The sequence below is a fragment of the Anguilla rostrata genome, chromosome 3, assembly GCF_018555375.3.
Source record: "Anguilla rostrata isolate EN2019 chromosome 3, ASM1855537v3, whole genome shotgun sequence".
NCBI classification, from domain to species: Eukaryota; Metazoa; Chordata; class Actinopteri; order Anguilliformes; family Anguillidae; genus Anguilla; species Anguilla rostrata.
In genome coordinates, this window is record NC_057935.1 from 70,542,807 (window position 1) to 70,559,509 (window position 16,703).

Here is a 16,703-nt window from a genome sequence, read left to right on the forward strand (position 1 = left end):
TTATCGTTAAGATTTCTTAAATAGCCTCTTCTCAATTTTACACACTTCAAACCTATTTTTATATTTTCATGCTATTAATAGCCGCTAATAACACGCGGGTTTTCTGCATTTTAGTTGCGATCAATTCTGCTCACCTAAATTATTTCTGTTAACATTCTGATTAAAGTAAAAACCAAATAAGCACGAGCCCATATCTTTTACTGGGGGGCTACTGTGTTCTGCCCCGCGAATTTGCAGTTAAGATGATGATCCCATCTCGTTTGGAAACACTGAAGCACTGCCACAACAACCCTCGAATTGACTTCAGACAATTATCTGCGCACAATTGTATCTACCACGAAAATCTACCGCCCATTACCTGTGCGCCTTTGAGCAGGTGGGTGGTGATAGTCCCAAATGCGCAGCAGGTGCGCGTGCTCCAATGTGGCAACGGCTCGAGGGAAGAGATCTCAACGACTTCTAGGTTTTTTGTTTTTTTCCTGAGATGAGGAGTTACATAAAATGCGGAGCTTATAACAGATGAACGAAATTACAATTTCACACAGCATTTTTTTGAAAACTAATTAATTTGTATTACAATAACTCGACGAATATGTTAATAGAATTTAAAGAAGGCTTCACTCCGCAGATGGCGTGGCAGAAAAGATGAAGCGAAGAAATTGCTCGTGTCACGTAAGACCAGGAGAAACGCCCTCAAAACCCCGGATCTCGTTCTTGGAGACAAAACGTGTAAGTCTGCAAAACTTCTAAAAGTTTCTTTTACGCTTTACAAATGAGCTAGCTAGGTTACAAAACAAAAATACCGCGGAAGTACGTGGTGATTGGACTGGCTATAATATTTGTCGCGGTATAGTTGCAGACAAACAACTGAAAACCAAGTTAGTTTTAAAGTCATTGTATGTTGCCAGCAATTTATGTCTAAGTATTTATATTTCCAAGCGTTTTAAGTAATTTCATTTCTGTATCCCTGAATTCAATTTATTGGTTCCGTGAGTCTTCTTGTATTACACTATAGCTGATGTAGATGGCGCGTGGCACTACTGAGGGAACGGATTTCATTATCGCGTTGTATCGAGCTTCTAATGCAAAGAAACAGTAATTGAACCGCGCGCATGGCGAGCAGAACTGTGCATTCCGAATACCAATTCATGGTTTGGGAGCTTTCTGCGTGAATGATAATGATTTTAAACTGCAGAACATCAAAAAATCCAACTGTGGAGGAAATCTAAACTGACAGTGTGACCATGTTACACCTGGAACTGGAAGCATATTCAATTAGTATGATTTACTGCAAAAAGCCAGATGGGAAACAGTGGACAGGGCTGAACAAATTATAGTGTATAATTATTAATCCGATCAATCCTGTTGTTGACAATAAACCGTTACATTTTTAATATACCTTTTTCGTGTCCCTATATATAGGTGTATTTTAAATTCATCTCGTGTGCGTAGGCGGCGCTTTGTAGAAGGCTTTGATAAGACACCAAAACGTAAAGAGCGAAAACCATTTTCACCGCGTATACTGACGGCAAGTTACCAGAGGTCCCTCGCGGGGTCTCCAGTCACCTCGAGGTCTCAGCCTCCGCCTTTGCGCGAACCCCCAGAGACACCACGTGACGCGACATCTGCGGGAGGCAGCGACTGAAGAGAAACCAAGCAACACGAGTCGCTGCTAGAAAGAGTGGGAGAGGGAGGGGAGAGGGAGCGAGTGAGTGAGTGTGAGAGAAAGGGAGAGGTAGACAGCCTTGTAGACTGTACCTTCGAAAAGATAGCTCTTGAAGATTGTAGTAGCAGCACCAAAAACTTGCCGCAGAACAGGCTCGGGCACTTTACGGAAGATCTAGTGGATGCACGGGTAGTTTTTGTAAAAATCAATTAATTATTCTTTTTTGTCAATTACTCCTATACCCGTTGTACATTAAGAAACTTTATGCTTCTTCGAGTCGACAGGCAGTTTAGGGGTCCACAGCGTGACATGCCCGTTTTCCCTTGAAGGATATGGTCACAGCCCCGGTCTCAAAGTGGAGCCACGCGTGTCTCGGATCGGCGCGCTCCTGCAGGGGCTAGGATGCGCGCCGGGTACCTCCAGATTTTTGCCCGGTTTCGGGTCTGACACCGAATCGACTGCTTCGGGGCGCCGAGCCCGGAGAGCCCCCTCCACGCGGAGCAGGATGCCCGTGATGAGAGGTTTGCTGGCCCCGCAGAACACGTTCCTGGACACCATAGCCACTCGATTCGATGGCACCCGTAAGTAACTACTTATTTTATGGTCAATTTTAATTCCTCCTCCTACTTTCCTCTGTGTCTTTTGTTCCTCCATAACACGATAACCAGTGTGGCTAAGCGAAATGTCGCTGCCAACAATGCCCTGCCATCTCCTCTGCGCCAAGTGTTCACAATGAGCAATAAATTACTAAAGTCACGTGGCTTTACTGAATAATATCGTGATTAATTTTACTTGAATACTGTTTTTTTTAATGTTTTACTATTCTTCTTTTGTCGTTGTCTTTTACTGTCGTTACACACGCCAACGAGAAATACGGAACAGGACCGTATTCGTTGCATATTAAATTTTAAGTTCTGGTCGCTGATGGGTTAATTTTTATTCACTGAGGTGAATTAGATCCAAAGTTCTGTAATAGTTTCTCGTGCGTTACCCCCTGGCACGGACTCCTCCGACGCGCGCGGCAGGTGGCTGCACGCGGTGTTGTGAAGTAGAGATCTGTACCTGTAAACCGAGTATAGATACCGCAACTCTTATCGCGGGGAGCCACATCCTCTGCTGGTTTTTCTTCTCACTTTGAAATCAGCACCCTATTCCGCCGCACCTAGCCAGGTGAAATTAATTAAAGGTGTCATCAGCTGCTCTAATTGATTAATTAATTGCTGAGTAACAGCGAAAACCAGCAGTCGGCGGCTCTCCAGGAACAGAACTGTAGACCCTGAAATATTGAGTCGACCAATTCTTAATTTTTTTTTTTTTAGCAACATTTTCAGTGTTTGTCGGGAACCTATAGTGCACAATTGTTAGCTTCAATGCTGGTCACACCATTAACTGCGACAATGCTACTAATGATGCTACAACAATGCTTCATCCCGTACGAGTACTCAACATTCAATACTGTGGAATAACGTGATAACAGGTGCATCTCACAAATTGTGCCTCTGGAATCATGAGAAACTGCGTTGTTAAACCAAACTAGAGCCATGACGAATAGCCTACAACGGTCCAAAGGTCCGTCACGTTCAAACGGGACACATGTTGGCTTCGAGACCCAAGTGCCTTTTAGCTTCAGGTTCACACAACAGGGCAATGCCCGCGTCGACGGCTGGCAACAGCGGCGTCAGGTGCCTACTCACTCTTCCTGGTGACACATTGGAGCTAGTTCAGGTGCACGTGGACATGTGCTAGAGACGTCCGACTCTACTGGGATGGAGAGTAGCGTGGCAGTCCCACGTTTACAGCATCCAAGATGCCATGCAGCCTCCAGCGATACTGACATTTCCGTTTAGCACTGTGCCATTGTTAGTTTCCCCAATATCTGTAACGGCAATTTAAGTATCCTTTGCCTTGTCCTATGAGCGGTAAAAAAAAACAAGAAAGAAACGGAATAATTCTACCATCCTTGACTAAAGTTTGAAGAGACCCTGCAAAACAATTTCACAGGGCCCCTCTGGGGAATTTTGGGCCTTTTTTTTTATCGTATTGATGCTGTTGATAATTAATATTGCGCGCGCCGGGCTGTGGGCGGGCGAATGGCAGTGGCCGTTTTGTGCATTATGGCATTTTGATCTCCCCTTTGAGCGTGAGCGCGAGCGAGCATCGCCTAAAACCGTTAAACCGTGACTGATAGATGAAAGCGTTATCTAAGGCTGGAGCGAGCGCGCCGAAGCTGATCCAATCGCATCTCAACAAGCCATCCGCGTGCTCTCCTGCGATAAGTGCGTCCGGAGACACTTCACTGGAAGCCCTCTTGCATCTCCGAGTGATTCGGGATCCGATAAACTATCTGTCGTCCTTTTGTTGTTAAATTGTAGTCAGTGTTTGGCAGAAACCAACGATAGAGAAATGTGTGTGGTAGGCTGTTCTGTAGTTTGCCGTCAATATGTGCAGAATATCGTGTGCTTAATTGAATCATTGTTTTTGTTCCACGTATAGAACTTGGGAGCTTTGAAGCACATTGAAATGAGCATTGCAAACGATGGCCTTAGGTTTTATAGTCATTATAATAAGGCTACCATATGGCCACTTTCCCAGTAGGTATATGCAGTCCTTTTTTTAACACTCAGTGTAACACATTTGAATTGTGCAGCCATTTTACAGAATATATAACGTGGTTCTAGAAACTGGTTTATACAATGATGAAAGGTTCAGTTCTGAAACAACCATCCACCCCAGATTACGGTGTATTTTGGTAATCTCTGGTTTCACTGGCATAGCTTCTAAGGATGGGCAGCAAGGGTCTTCTGAGTCTGGATTCTGGGTTGGTCCAAGGAAGCACAGCCTCTTAAAATGTTCAGTGACGGAAAAGTCACCACTTGGAGAGCCGCGTCTCCAGACATTAGAACACAGCGGCGTGGGCGGGTGAATTCCCGAGCGTTTTGGTTCCCAAAATACGACGCCTCAACGTAACGGAGTGAAGTTCACGGATGCATCACGCATTGGTCGTCTTGGCCAGCGTTATGCGCAGCGCTTTGGGGGACGTGTTTTTTGTGGCTGATTTTTGGATCCGAGCGTGCCCAGTAGTTTCAGCAGGACCCCTCAGAAGAAGCAGCCTGCCCGCCTGCCGGCCTGCCCGCCCGCCCGCCCGCCCGTCTGCCTGCCCGCCCGCCCGCCTGCCTGCCCGCCCGCCCGCCTGCCTGCCCGCCCGCCGCCCGCCCGCCCGCCCGCCGCCCGCCCGCCTGCCCGCCCGCCGCCCGCCGCCTGCCCGCCTGCCTGCTCGCGGGGTCTGTGGCGGTGGAGAGGATGGGACCGCTCAGTGCTGCCTGGCGCTTGTAGGAGCCCTGGCCTCGCTGGCTTTGGTGGAGGCAGACGCTGGCTGCGCTCGCACCGATAGCCACGGCAGAAAGGGAGGGGTGCGGGAGCAGGTGCAGCTGAGGGAATTTCGGCACGCAGAGGGAGGAGGAGGAGGAGGAGGAGTCCGCTGCAGGAGGCGAAGGAGGAGAAGGAGAAGGAGGAGTAGGAGGAGGAGTCCGCTGCAGGAGGCGAAGGAGGAGAACGAGAAGGAGGAGGAGAACGAGGAGTCCGCTGCAGGAGGAGAAGGAGGAGTCCGCTGCAGGAGGAGAAGGAGGAGTCCGCTGCTGTTGTTTACATTGGGCACTCTCCCGCTTTCCTCAGTCGGGATACGTGGGCCACATACTGTCCTTCTGTGGAACAGAGTTGGTAATTAAAACCCCAACAGCTTTTTATTGCCATCTTAGATTTTTTTTTGCAAATTGAGTTTTGATTGCTTGGAAGACCCCCCACTCGCACAACCTCCATTTGAGATCATTTCCAACACAACATATGGACTTGACATCATTGCCTGTTGCCTTTTGATTCATCATTTGTGGATGCCGAAAAATGTGAGAATTTCATTTGGTCTTACATTGGGGAAAAATGTTCCCTAATACATGATACATGATAAATTCTCAAAATAAAAATATGGATTTTTTCTTTTCTTGTGATCAGCATTGTAGACAATTTGTCAGTGTTAAACAGTTTCGTACGCTCGTGCACAGGCCATCCGTGCCGGAGGGTAGAATGTGGTTTTGCCAAGCGCCGTGAGACCAGCGCCGTGCTTGCAATTAGCCGGAAGTTTGGAAGCATCAGCCTCTGGTGTGGAATGGGTCCAGGCAAAATAAAAAATAAAAAAAAAGAATCCACTCTTTTGGAGGCAGCAGCTCTCTGGCATTCTTGCCGTTTGATGTCTCTCTTTCTCTCTATTTCTCTCTCTTTCCCTCCCCCCCCCCCACACCTCCATTCTGCCCCGCCCCTCCTCTCTCTGTCTTTTCATCCCTTCCTCTCTCCTCCTCTCCTCCTCTCTCTCAGCCATCCCCCTCTCCTCCACACTCTTGTTTTCTCACCGAATGGCTCTTTTCGCACCTCCTCTGTGTGGCAGCGCTCATCCAGAACCGGCTGTGAACGCCGAAAGCAAGTCTATACGATTAGTCAGAGTTTACGGAGGTCTGTGCGTTAGCTGTAGCCCCCCCCTCCCCCTCCCCTGTGGCCACAGCACCCAGCGCCCAGCGCACACAAAGGCGTCCCCGCTCCACACATGAAACCAGCCCGCACGGGTTAGTGTAGGCCTGGGCTCACATCCAACCCATTATGGCCAGCGTCATTAAATTGAATGTGTGTTTTTAACCATTTTGAAGAGTAGTTTTTTTTTTCAAAATTAATTGTTAAGTCAGTGTTCTGGAACTCCACTGCTTTCAGTTACCGTTAGTGAATGTGACATCAGCAATAGAATGTTCAGTTAGGAATATTCTAATCACATGTTTGTGATCTTACACCTTTAAAGGGTTATGGTCTGCCTGAAATAGTTCCATTGCAATCCTCATGAACATGCTTTTTTTTTCATGCTTTTTTATTTATTTTTTTAGCATAAACAGCTTCCAAGCTCCCGCAGCCCAACACGGCACTTACCTTCTGTTAATGAAACGCAGGGATCTGATGCGTTTTAAATTACAACAACAACAGCAGCAGCAGCAGCAACAGCAGCAACAACAACAAAAAGAGAGGGAATATTTCCTACATATGTTCAGATTAGCGTTTACACGGAACGACTGGCTAGTCACACGGAACGGCCGTTCCGAGCGAGCGGCGGCTAATTGCACACCGCGAGCGACTGCAGTCTCCGTAATTACTCCTGCGGATGTCAGAGAATTCCTCTCGGCCTCGAGCCCCGGCAGGGGGCTGGGGAGCAGGCACCAAGGCGCGACGCTAAATATAACGCAATTTCTCGTACCAGCGCGAGGGACGCGCTGCTTTAAGGTCTGATCGATAAGCTTACGCAAGGCGCATGATGCTTATTGGAAGTGCGCAGCAGTATCACTGCAGTGGGAAATGGAACATTAATTAATCTTGCCCTAATTAGTCAGAAACGCCTAACAGTGGATCCATTTTCAGTGCTGAATTCCCCCCAAAAAATCGGTGTCAGTGTTTGGACTGCGTTGTATGTGATGCTGTTTAATTATAAAATGGCTCGTTTCGGACAGGCGTGTTATAAAGAGGGTTGGGTGATGCGCGCGTAGCGACTGCGACTGCTCTTTAACGCTGCCAGTTGATTGGTTGTTTCCCGCACGAGCCAGACTTCACAGGCCCACTCGCGCGCTCGCTCTCGCTCTCGCTCGGTGTCACACCCTGGGCCTGAATCACACGCTCCGAAACGGGAGTTATTTACCGCTATTTATAGCGCCGCGGATGTGACTGTTACCACGCCGATTTTTCGCAATTATTTAAAAAAAAAGAAAAAACTGGCGATCGTACGCGTCACTTCCTGTACGGCTGTGCGACGTGTGACAGGTCATGTGATCGTCGTCGTCGTCGTCCCGTAACCTGGCCCTGTGTGCTGTTGCTCCAGCAACCCCCCCCCACCCCCGGAGAGAAGAGCTGAGTCAGCCCATCATCCAACTGAGACTGCTCACCCTCTCCCAATTCTCCCAACACCACCAACGCCGGAAGAACCAAACGAGTGTTGATTCCGCTCGAGTGAACTGTGTCACGGCTGATGTTTCCCCCCGTACCTGGGATGAAGCTCTCTGATTGCTGGCTAGCGATTGTTAGCCGTCCCCTCATTCGCCCCTAATCCTCACATGCGCACGATGCTTCCGATCGCTTCGCCTTTCTTTCGAGTGATTGGTGTTCATTGCTCCTGATGAGTTAGCTAGCCGCTCCTCCAAGTGAAAGCGTAGGCGGTGAACTCTGGGGCTGCTTGATCCCACTTCTTGATTCAAAAATACAAATCAAAAGCGTCCCTGAAGATATCTGGTCTGATGATCGCTCTTTGAAAATCATCTAGGATGACACGGTGAAGGGATGAAATGTATTGTCTGGTGTCTGGCGGCGGCCCTGGTGTAGCTGGTGTATAAAAGCGTAGCCGTCCGTATAATCGGGACCACAGCATTGCCTCCGGTGGTCTTATTCGGGTTTGGCTGGATCTGATGCACATACTGCAACAAGGTATATGTGACGTCAGGAACACTTCTGATGCTGAAGGTCCAATCATTTCTGTGTTGCAGTCGAGATTGGCTACTATATTTGAAGCTTCTAAAAAATATCAGCTTTCTCTTCAGGAAAAACCCCTTTTGGCGGTACTTATGAAATATTAAACACCATAAGCAGTTACTATAATTTGAGCTTAATTTAGCACATCTGTAGCACATTTAGTGAAAAGCTATTTTTATATTTATTTATTTATTTTTAAATCAGGGCTATATTCTAGTTTCTGGTTTTGCATTTCTTCTGTTCTTAGTCAATATTCGCCCGGTCTGGACTGTCCAGTCAAAGTTGGAGGCCACTCACATTGCTCCAGCCCGAACTGTCTGTTGGACGTTAAATTTTGCTTATCGGACAACATTTTACGATTAAATGAGGATAATACTGGGATCCTTATTGGCTCCAGAGCTCAGAAAGTGGACACTGAAAACCAATTAACTGTGTTGTTATGGCTACAAAGAAAATCCCAATCAAGAAATGAAGGGTGATTTTTGACTCATAACTTTATGTTACGTCTTAACAATGTTATTAAGGTTGCTAAGGTAGCCGTTGCAAAGGTGGAAGGTCATTTGAAACATCTAAAAATATCCTCCAAAAATACCTGGGCCAATCGAAAAACAAACACACAAACTGAACTTTATATTTGGAAAAAAAAAAAAAAACTCCAGAATGGGAACTAGCCCTTTATAAAAACAACTGCCTTCTCTGGGAGCGCTGTCCATGGTGCTAGTGGTTGCATTTCTTTTCGCAGACTGATACGTGCGTGCAAGAGCATTATGCAAGGATTCAAGGGCTTAACGTGGCACATTAACACAAATGCAGAGCGGTGCAGGAAGTCATTTGCATTGAGGAAACCTGTCAAATGTTGTCTGTCCTTGAATGTGCGGTAATAGCACGGCTCTCGCTCGCTAATATATTATCACTCTGTCCTCGAGAGCCCTTTCAGAAATATGAATACGATGGACGTGGCTGCCGTTTATCTGTATATGAATTCTAAAGTAAAGCACTCCAAGCACTCTTTGAAACATAATTATGCTAAATGACATTATAAGCTGTGCCGTGCCCTTGATTCTCTTTTAGTTAAACTAACTGAACAATAAGGTTGGCTGGAGCTTTGGTGTTTGTGCTGGAAATCGGGGTAGGGGAGGGGACAAGCGTAGTTTTACGTTGACATGTTTGTTTCCCTCCCTGGGGAAGAAAATAACATTCTATGCGTCTGAGATCTTAACATGGTGTAGATCACTGTAATGGTTGCTAATCAGAATTTTATCTTTGGTTTTTGGTCTTTGGTCATGTCACATGACTAGTGGTTTGAAAACAGTTGCATTTTTTGTTCGAGTGTGATTTTATGTAATCCCGAGGAAAATTCTCCCCACCCCCACCCCGTAAATGGCACGCAGATCCACGCAGAGAGGGCTCCTGGGGATTTAGGGTATGATAAGAATGAGGCAGTACCGGGGAGCACGGTGAATGAACTGCACCATTCTCATTTTTCACGGAAGTAAAAAAAACAGTGAATGAAAGGTGAGCGCCGTACAGGCGAGGCTAACCTCTGGAAGCGCTTTCTCTTTCTTTAAAAAAACTATTAGCTGTATTAGTCATCCTCTTATGCACACAGACCCCGCAGCGAAGAGAGGTAGGTTCCCTGTGTGTGCGTGTGTGTGTGTGTGTGTCTGTGTGTGTGTGTGTGTTGTGTGTGTGTGTGTGTGTGTGTGGTGTGTGTGTGTGTTTTGTGTGGTGTGTGTGTGCCTGTGTGTGTGTGTGCGTGTGTGTGTGGTGTGTGGGGTGCGTGGGCTGCGTGTGTGGTGTGTGTGTGTGTGTGCTGTGTGTGTGTGCGCGTGTGTGGGGTGTGTGGGGTGTGTGTGTGACGTGTGTGTGTGTGTGTGGTGTGTGTGTGCGTGTGTGTCTGTGTGTGGTGTGCGTGCTGTGCGCTGTGTGTGTGCTGGTGCGTGGTGCATTGGTGCGTGAGTGGTGTGGGGTGTGTGCGTGTGTGTGTGTGTGCGTGCGTGTGTGTGTGTGTGTGGTGCGTGGAGGGTGTGTGTGTGTGTGCGCGCGTGTGTGCGTGCGTGCGTGCGTGCGTGTGTGTGTGTGTGGGCAGAACACAGCGCTCTCCAGGGCATAGCCTTCACATTGCTGACAGTGGGCCGTGTTCCAGTCACTTGGCAGAATGGCATTCTGGGATTTGTGCGTCACATGACATAGAGGGGCAGAGGAAGAAGACAGTGTGGACAGGTGTCCTGACAGGTAGCGCTGTGCCTCGCGCCATTAAATTCCAGATAATGACAGAACTTTTACTTTCTCTTTTACTCACCCTCTGCCTGGCTCTCTCTCTCTCCATCTCTCCCTCTCTCTGTCTCTCTCTCTGTCCATATTTCTCTTCTCCCTTTATCTGTCCCTCTCTCTCTCTCTCTTTCTATCTGTCTATCTCTCTCTCCCTCACCCTCTATCTATCACCCTCTCTGAATGTCTCACTCTCTCTATCTCTCCCTTTCTCTGAATCCCCCTTTCTTTTTCCCTCTCTCTTTCTCTCTCTCTCTCTCTCTCTCATTTGCTCTGAAAGAGAGAGAGAGAGAGAAGGGAGCGAGTTCAAAGTCTTTCAAATCCATCCAGACGAATAATTGAATGCGGATGTCAGTTTAGAGGGAAAATAAACTGACTGGCCCTTAAATGGGCTTTTATTTTCTTCTTCGTTGCATTGTATAGAAAACGGAGTGCTCGTTTAGCACGTTGTGTGCGTTTCGATGACAGTAAAAAAGGAAGAAACTTATGGGACCTGTCCGACGCCGAAGCCCTTAATGCAGCTGCTTCATCGCCCCACATATGGGAATATACTGTTGGAGGGCTATAAAAGTTAATCATCACAGGGAAGCCAGCGCTCTATCCAGTTCATTAGTGGCCAGTAGACTGCGGTCATGAAGTATCTGGAGTATTGAATGCTAGCGATGTACTGCGGCCTGTGCGTGAAGCATGCAAGTGGCAGTTTTGACTGTTACAGTGCGTGATGGTTTCCAACCGTGATGGTTTTCCCAAGTCAATGGCAACAATAAGGTCAAAATACGAAGTCGATCATTTTTCTTCCGCTAGACAAAGCAGTCGCAAACGGTGTTTTTGTCTTCGTCTAATGTCACCCCATATGCCGAATTGCTGAGTTATTGTGCTATGTGCACAAGCTGGTAATATTTCGTGGACGAATCAAGGACAGCTTGCGTCACAGCCGAGTCAGTGTGTCTCTACGCACTTAGTGGACGACTGGACCTCAGATCCCCTACAGAGCAGTCTTTGGCTCCAGTTTGTACAAAATGGCGGCGCCCATGAACTACACTTCCCAAGCTACAAAACCCTTTTGACCAAGCCCGTGGAGAGTCAGTGGGTGATGTCACAGTGACTTTGTCCATGTATTTCTACAGCCAATTTTTCCAACAGAGCCGGGGAAACACTGTGCGAGTGTTCCGTCCACCACTGTGATGTCACAGCAGTGTCATCAAAAGGCGCCACATCAGAGCAGCATGGCAAAAAATAATAATAAAATCGGGTTGTGGTCAGCCGTGCGGGCTGGCGGCATTTCAAAGGCAAAGGAATCATAGAGCCTGAAATGAAACGCCTGTTTTGCATATGTGGGATAATCAGTTCGGCATGTTCACGGCTGGAATGTAAATTTAACACGCGCGTTGAATCTCAAGTTGTCGTTTATAAGGTGGATTTACAGATTCAGGGTCAAAAGGAGGGAGTATAAGCCCTGGAGATCAGGGCTGTTTTTATTTATTTATTTATTTTTTTAAACCACGGGAGATCAAGCTTTAGTTTCATCCCCTGATCCCACCAGCATAGTCTGTGTGTTTGTGCGCTTATTGTGGTCAGATCTTAAAATCCCGGAAAACTCTGCAGTCGATGGGTCTGTGATCCTGGTTTATGAGTTCCGTTTTCCTACATTACCGTAAATACCTGGTCGCCATAGTTCCCAGCTCGTTGTCCCTAGGTCTTTGTTTTGTTTTGGTTTGTTTTTTTTTTCCACTAACAGAGCACAGAGTGGAAAGAGGGCACCAGGGGTAGTGATTCATTGATTTTACACCCCCCCCCCCCCCTCCTCCCCGTCCCCCCATCCACACCACCTTGCCTCCTGCCATACATTAACGGGGTCATAAACACCTAGAGAGACAGAGAGCACGCCAAGGCGTCGAAACGTCAAGATATCCTTTTGAATTTGCCGAGGCATATTCTGGGCATGATAAACCTATGTATAGCGTATCATTATGTGGTGATGCTTGTTCATAGCAGTTGCAGTAGATTGCTGTGGGGTGTATGAGGACAACGGAGACAAGATGGCGCTGTGTGTAAAGACCCTTTTTCCAGAGAGACAGGAGAGAAGACGGATACACAAAGAAAGGCTCTCAAAGGAGACCGTCACTGTGTGCCCAAGCAAATTGGGGCCATATTAAATCGAGGCGAGGTGGGGGGGGGATCCACACTTTAAGGAGAACGGGAGAACCCGGCGGGAGAGCGAGAATTAAAAGCTCTCACCTGAGGCCAGGTAAGGTGCACCTGGGGCACCCGGCAGGAGAGCGAGATTTGAAGCTCTCACCTGAGGCCGGGGAGGGCGCACCTGGGGCGTGAGACTGGGGCGCAGTCAGCTGGCCTTTCGCCTTCACCTTTCACGCGCGGGGGACCCCATGCAGCTCAGCAAGCTGAAGTGACAGAGAGACCACCTGCCAATCAGCGTCCGCTTTAATGGAGGGAGACGGAGGCCGAGCTTAAAATAGGCTTCGCGTGGCCAATCGGAGAGGCATCTCGCCGCCGCACAGAAGCGATGAGACGGCAAGCGGGGTCTGGCCTTTTTATCTGTCATTCAGGGGCCATTTCACTGACACACGGGGAAAAAAAAACATGCTTGCTCAACCCTGTTCCTGGTGATCTACTATCCTGTAGGTTTTCACTCTAAACCTAACAAAGCCACACCTCATTCAACTAGCTAGAGCAGGGCTGCCCAACCCTGTTCCTGGAGATCTACCATCCTGTAGGTGTTCACTCTAAACCTAACAAAGCCACACCTCATTCAACTAGCTAGACCAGGGCTGCCCAACCCTGCCCTTGGAGATGTACTATCCTGTATGTTTTCAGGCCAACCAAAACAAAGCTCATTCAACCGCTAGAGATCTTGAGCTGCTAATTAGTTGAATGAGGTGTGCCAGATTAGGGTAGAAGTGAAAACCTACAGGGGGGTAGATCTCCAGGACCAGGGTTGGGCAGCCCTGCCATCTGGCTGCAAACAGCTGTGACCGAGCAAGGGGGGGGCGGACGGGAGGGGGGCACCAAGAGCATGAAGACAGTAGCGTAGTGACTCCCAGCATGCACTGCAACGGGCATTGCTGTTCGAGATACCCGCAGGCAGGGGTTCCGATCACGCGGCTCTCCGTCTGCCCCCCCCCCTCTCTAGTGCCCCCCTGAGGCGGTTCTGCGTAGTGCCCGCGGGCCGAATCGCACCTCGTGCCCGGGGGTGCTGTATTGACGGCTTCGCGTTGTCGACATTCGGCCGAGTTCCAAACCCAGGTGCCCGCGGGCAGGCTCCCGGCCCGTTACCGTGACGCACAAGTCCCCCCGAGTCCTCGCCACCCGCTCGCTGTCCTGTCTGCAGGACCCGGGAAAGAGTTACCCCCCTCCCCTCCTGACCCCCGCCGCCCCCGTGTGTGTGCAGAGGCATGTAGCCCCTCCTGAACACGCCGGTTCCTGCATCGACCGCGCGTTCAGTAGCGGGGTGATCGATCGCACTCGTCCGCCCGCTTCCCATTTCTGCAGCAGTGCATGAGTGCGCGGCCAACTGGCAAGTCCTTTATAGAGCTGCCACTGAACTCTACCCCTGTCTACCTTTGCCTCTCTCTCTCTCTCTCTCTCTCTCTCTCCCTCTCTCTCCTTCCATGCCCTGTGAGCGCACAGTTTGATCGAAAGTCATTAAGGTATAATGTACCTCAACGCGAAGGTCTCTGTTATTTTGGACATGGTCATTACCCCTGGCAGCCCTCCTGTAAGAAGAAAAAAAAAAACCCCATTGAATCTGAGCTGAAATGGCAGCCATTGCTTCCATTGACGCGACATTCCATTTACAGCTGGGGAGTTTGTCACTCTCGAGCGCAATATCGAAATCAACGTTTTTATTCACCTGGAATTGTCCGCTGCTTGTACTTGCTGCTTCCGAACACAAGGAGGCGGTGCTGGGTGCCCTGTGTAACTTTTGATCTTTGACCCTTTAAAGAGTACGTTCTTTGGAATGTTTTTTTTTTTTCTTTCTCAGAATTCTTTCTCAGTGTTCTAGAACTCCATTGATTTCAATTACCAGTGGCGATTGTTACATCAGCATTAGAATGACCAGTTAGGAACGTTCTAATTTCAAACTTCTGGTAACATAATGACAAGAACAGGCCATTCAGCCCAACAATGCTCACCATTTTCCTGACTAAATTGTACCTAGTGCTCTGATTGCCTACAGGCTAGGTAGTATCTAACACTGTATCCAGCCCAGTCTTGAAAACCCCCAGAGTTTCTACCTGTACTACCAGACGTAGCAGGTTATTCCACACGTTGACTACTCTCTGTGTGGGAAAAAGAATGATGTTGCTACACCTTAAAGGGTTAAGCTGCAGAAGCCTGTTTTTTGGCCTGCTTGGAGAGGCACCCAGAATCCCCCTCTCCAGGTGAAAGGATAGCGGCTGGCTCTCTCCACCACCGGAGCAGTAACGTGCGGTTGGATAAGCTCGGTTTCCACTGGCGACATATTTCCCTTCCTTCCTTCCTTCCTTCCTTCCCGGTGGTGATCTTACATGGAATGATCGCCGGTCCGGGAGGGATGAGTGAGAATTCCCGTTTCCTGTCTGCCCCCCTCCCCATCCTTCTCCCGGAGACCGGGGGGAGAAGTGAACGGAATTCTGCCGGCTGTGACTAAACGGCACTGCCCTCCCCCCGCCCCCCCCCCCGCACCGACGGAAGCTCCTTCGCCAATCAGCCTTAATCGGCGTCTCGGGGAGCAGCGGCACGCGCCTCTCAGAACCGGATGGCCATCCTTTTATTAAATTACGCCTCCTCCCCCCCACCGCCCTCATCCCCATCCCCCCTCTCTAGGAGCTGAGTGTGCTCCTTCCCGCCCGGAACATCAGCCTGTGCCCCTGTGACTGGAGCCCAGTTTCAGATCACCGGACCCCCCCCCACCCCGGTGATTCAGTCTGAGCTCGTACGGGGGGGGTCAGCCCGACCCCTGACGCTGTTTGTTTGCAGTACCTTCGGTCATGTTGTTAGCGACTGTGCCCTGGAGCCTGCAGGATGGGACGGTGGGTGGTGGGAGGGGGGTGGGTGGGTGGGGGGTGGGGTGGGTGAGGGGGTGGGGTGGGGTGGGGTGGGGTGGGGTGGGGGTGGGTGGGTGGGTGGGCTCTTGCGGTGGGACGGCCATAGACTGGGACCAGGAATGGGCATAAATCTTGGTGTCATGACCCAGCCCGCCAAAACCAGCAACCCTGGCAGACAGAGTAGGGGCTGTCACACCCCCCCCCCTTAATAATAAAAACACTGGGAGTCCGACCCAGGTGAGTAGCTACATCGTTAATGCATCAGCTACGTGCCCAAACACCTGCGAGGTCCCAGTGAGACATGCAGTGCAGTGCGATGCGTTGCCTGAGGTGTGGGGAACAGTCCCCAGCTCAAATGCAGGTGGTCTGGAGGAGCGCTCGCGTTTCCCCTCCACAGGTCCCTGTGTGGGTTCTGCTAGCGTAGCGCGGTGCTGATAACACAGCGGGCAATGACATGAGGGACAATGTGGTGGGAGAACAAAACAAAAAATAATGTAAAAAAAGCCCACAGAGGCCCAATGGGGTTCTCTACTGGGACAGAACCAGCCCGTGGTTAAAGACCCTAGCACCTCCAAACCCCCCCCCCCCCCAATCCCGGTGAGGAGTGAAATGGCTTCTCCGTTCGCTTTCTTTCTTGGCCGATATTCTCACCAGGGCATGCAGGCTATTTCATCTCAAATGATCCCTCAAATGAAGTCCTTGCTGCTATAGTGTGTGTGTGCGTGCATTTGTGTGTGTCTGTGTGTGTGTGTGTGTGTGTGTCTGTTTCAGTGTGAACATATGTGCTTGAGTGAAAGAGGGAGTAGAACTTTTTCGATCATTGCAGGTTTAGTTTTAACTCCCTCACAACAGCCACCCAACGGGGAAATGCTTCTGAAACTCCTCTTGCAATTACTCTCTCGCAATTCAGCAGTCAACAGAATCTCTTCAACAGAAAGCAGTGGTATCTGTGGGACAGTACTGCTGGTGTCTGTGTCATTGTGAAAAATGTGTATTTTCAACAGACTTGCAAAAGCTATTAACGTTGCATCCAGAGAGCTTCATTGAGAGGATTTTTCTATTGATGTGAAATTAATAATATGAAGTTTGAACAGGTATTATATTGCATTATAAGTTTAGCCATAATACATTAGCGTGACAAAAAAAATGATTGCAGGCACGAATGTGAAACATCC

At 49.0% G+C, this 16,703-nt stretch overlaps 1 protein-coding gene across 1 annotated transcript in view; it reads left to right on the forward strand.

Annotated features, from left to right (window-relative positions):
- The first annotated feature begins 225 nt into the window (after positions 1-225).
- kcnh3 (potassium voltage-gated channel, subfamily H (eag-related), member 3) overlaps positions 226-16,703 on the forward strand; it is a 135,978-nt gene continuing 119,500 nt past the window's right edge. Inside the window, exons 1-2 of the mRNA XM_064329844.1 lie at positions 226-729; positions 1,996-2,247. Coding sequence (XP_064185914.1) covers positions 2,172-2,247 — 76 coding nt within the window. The 5' untranslated portion in view covers positions 226-729; positions 1,996-2,171. The remainder of the gene's footprint in view (positions 730-1,995; positions 2,248-16,703) is intronic.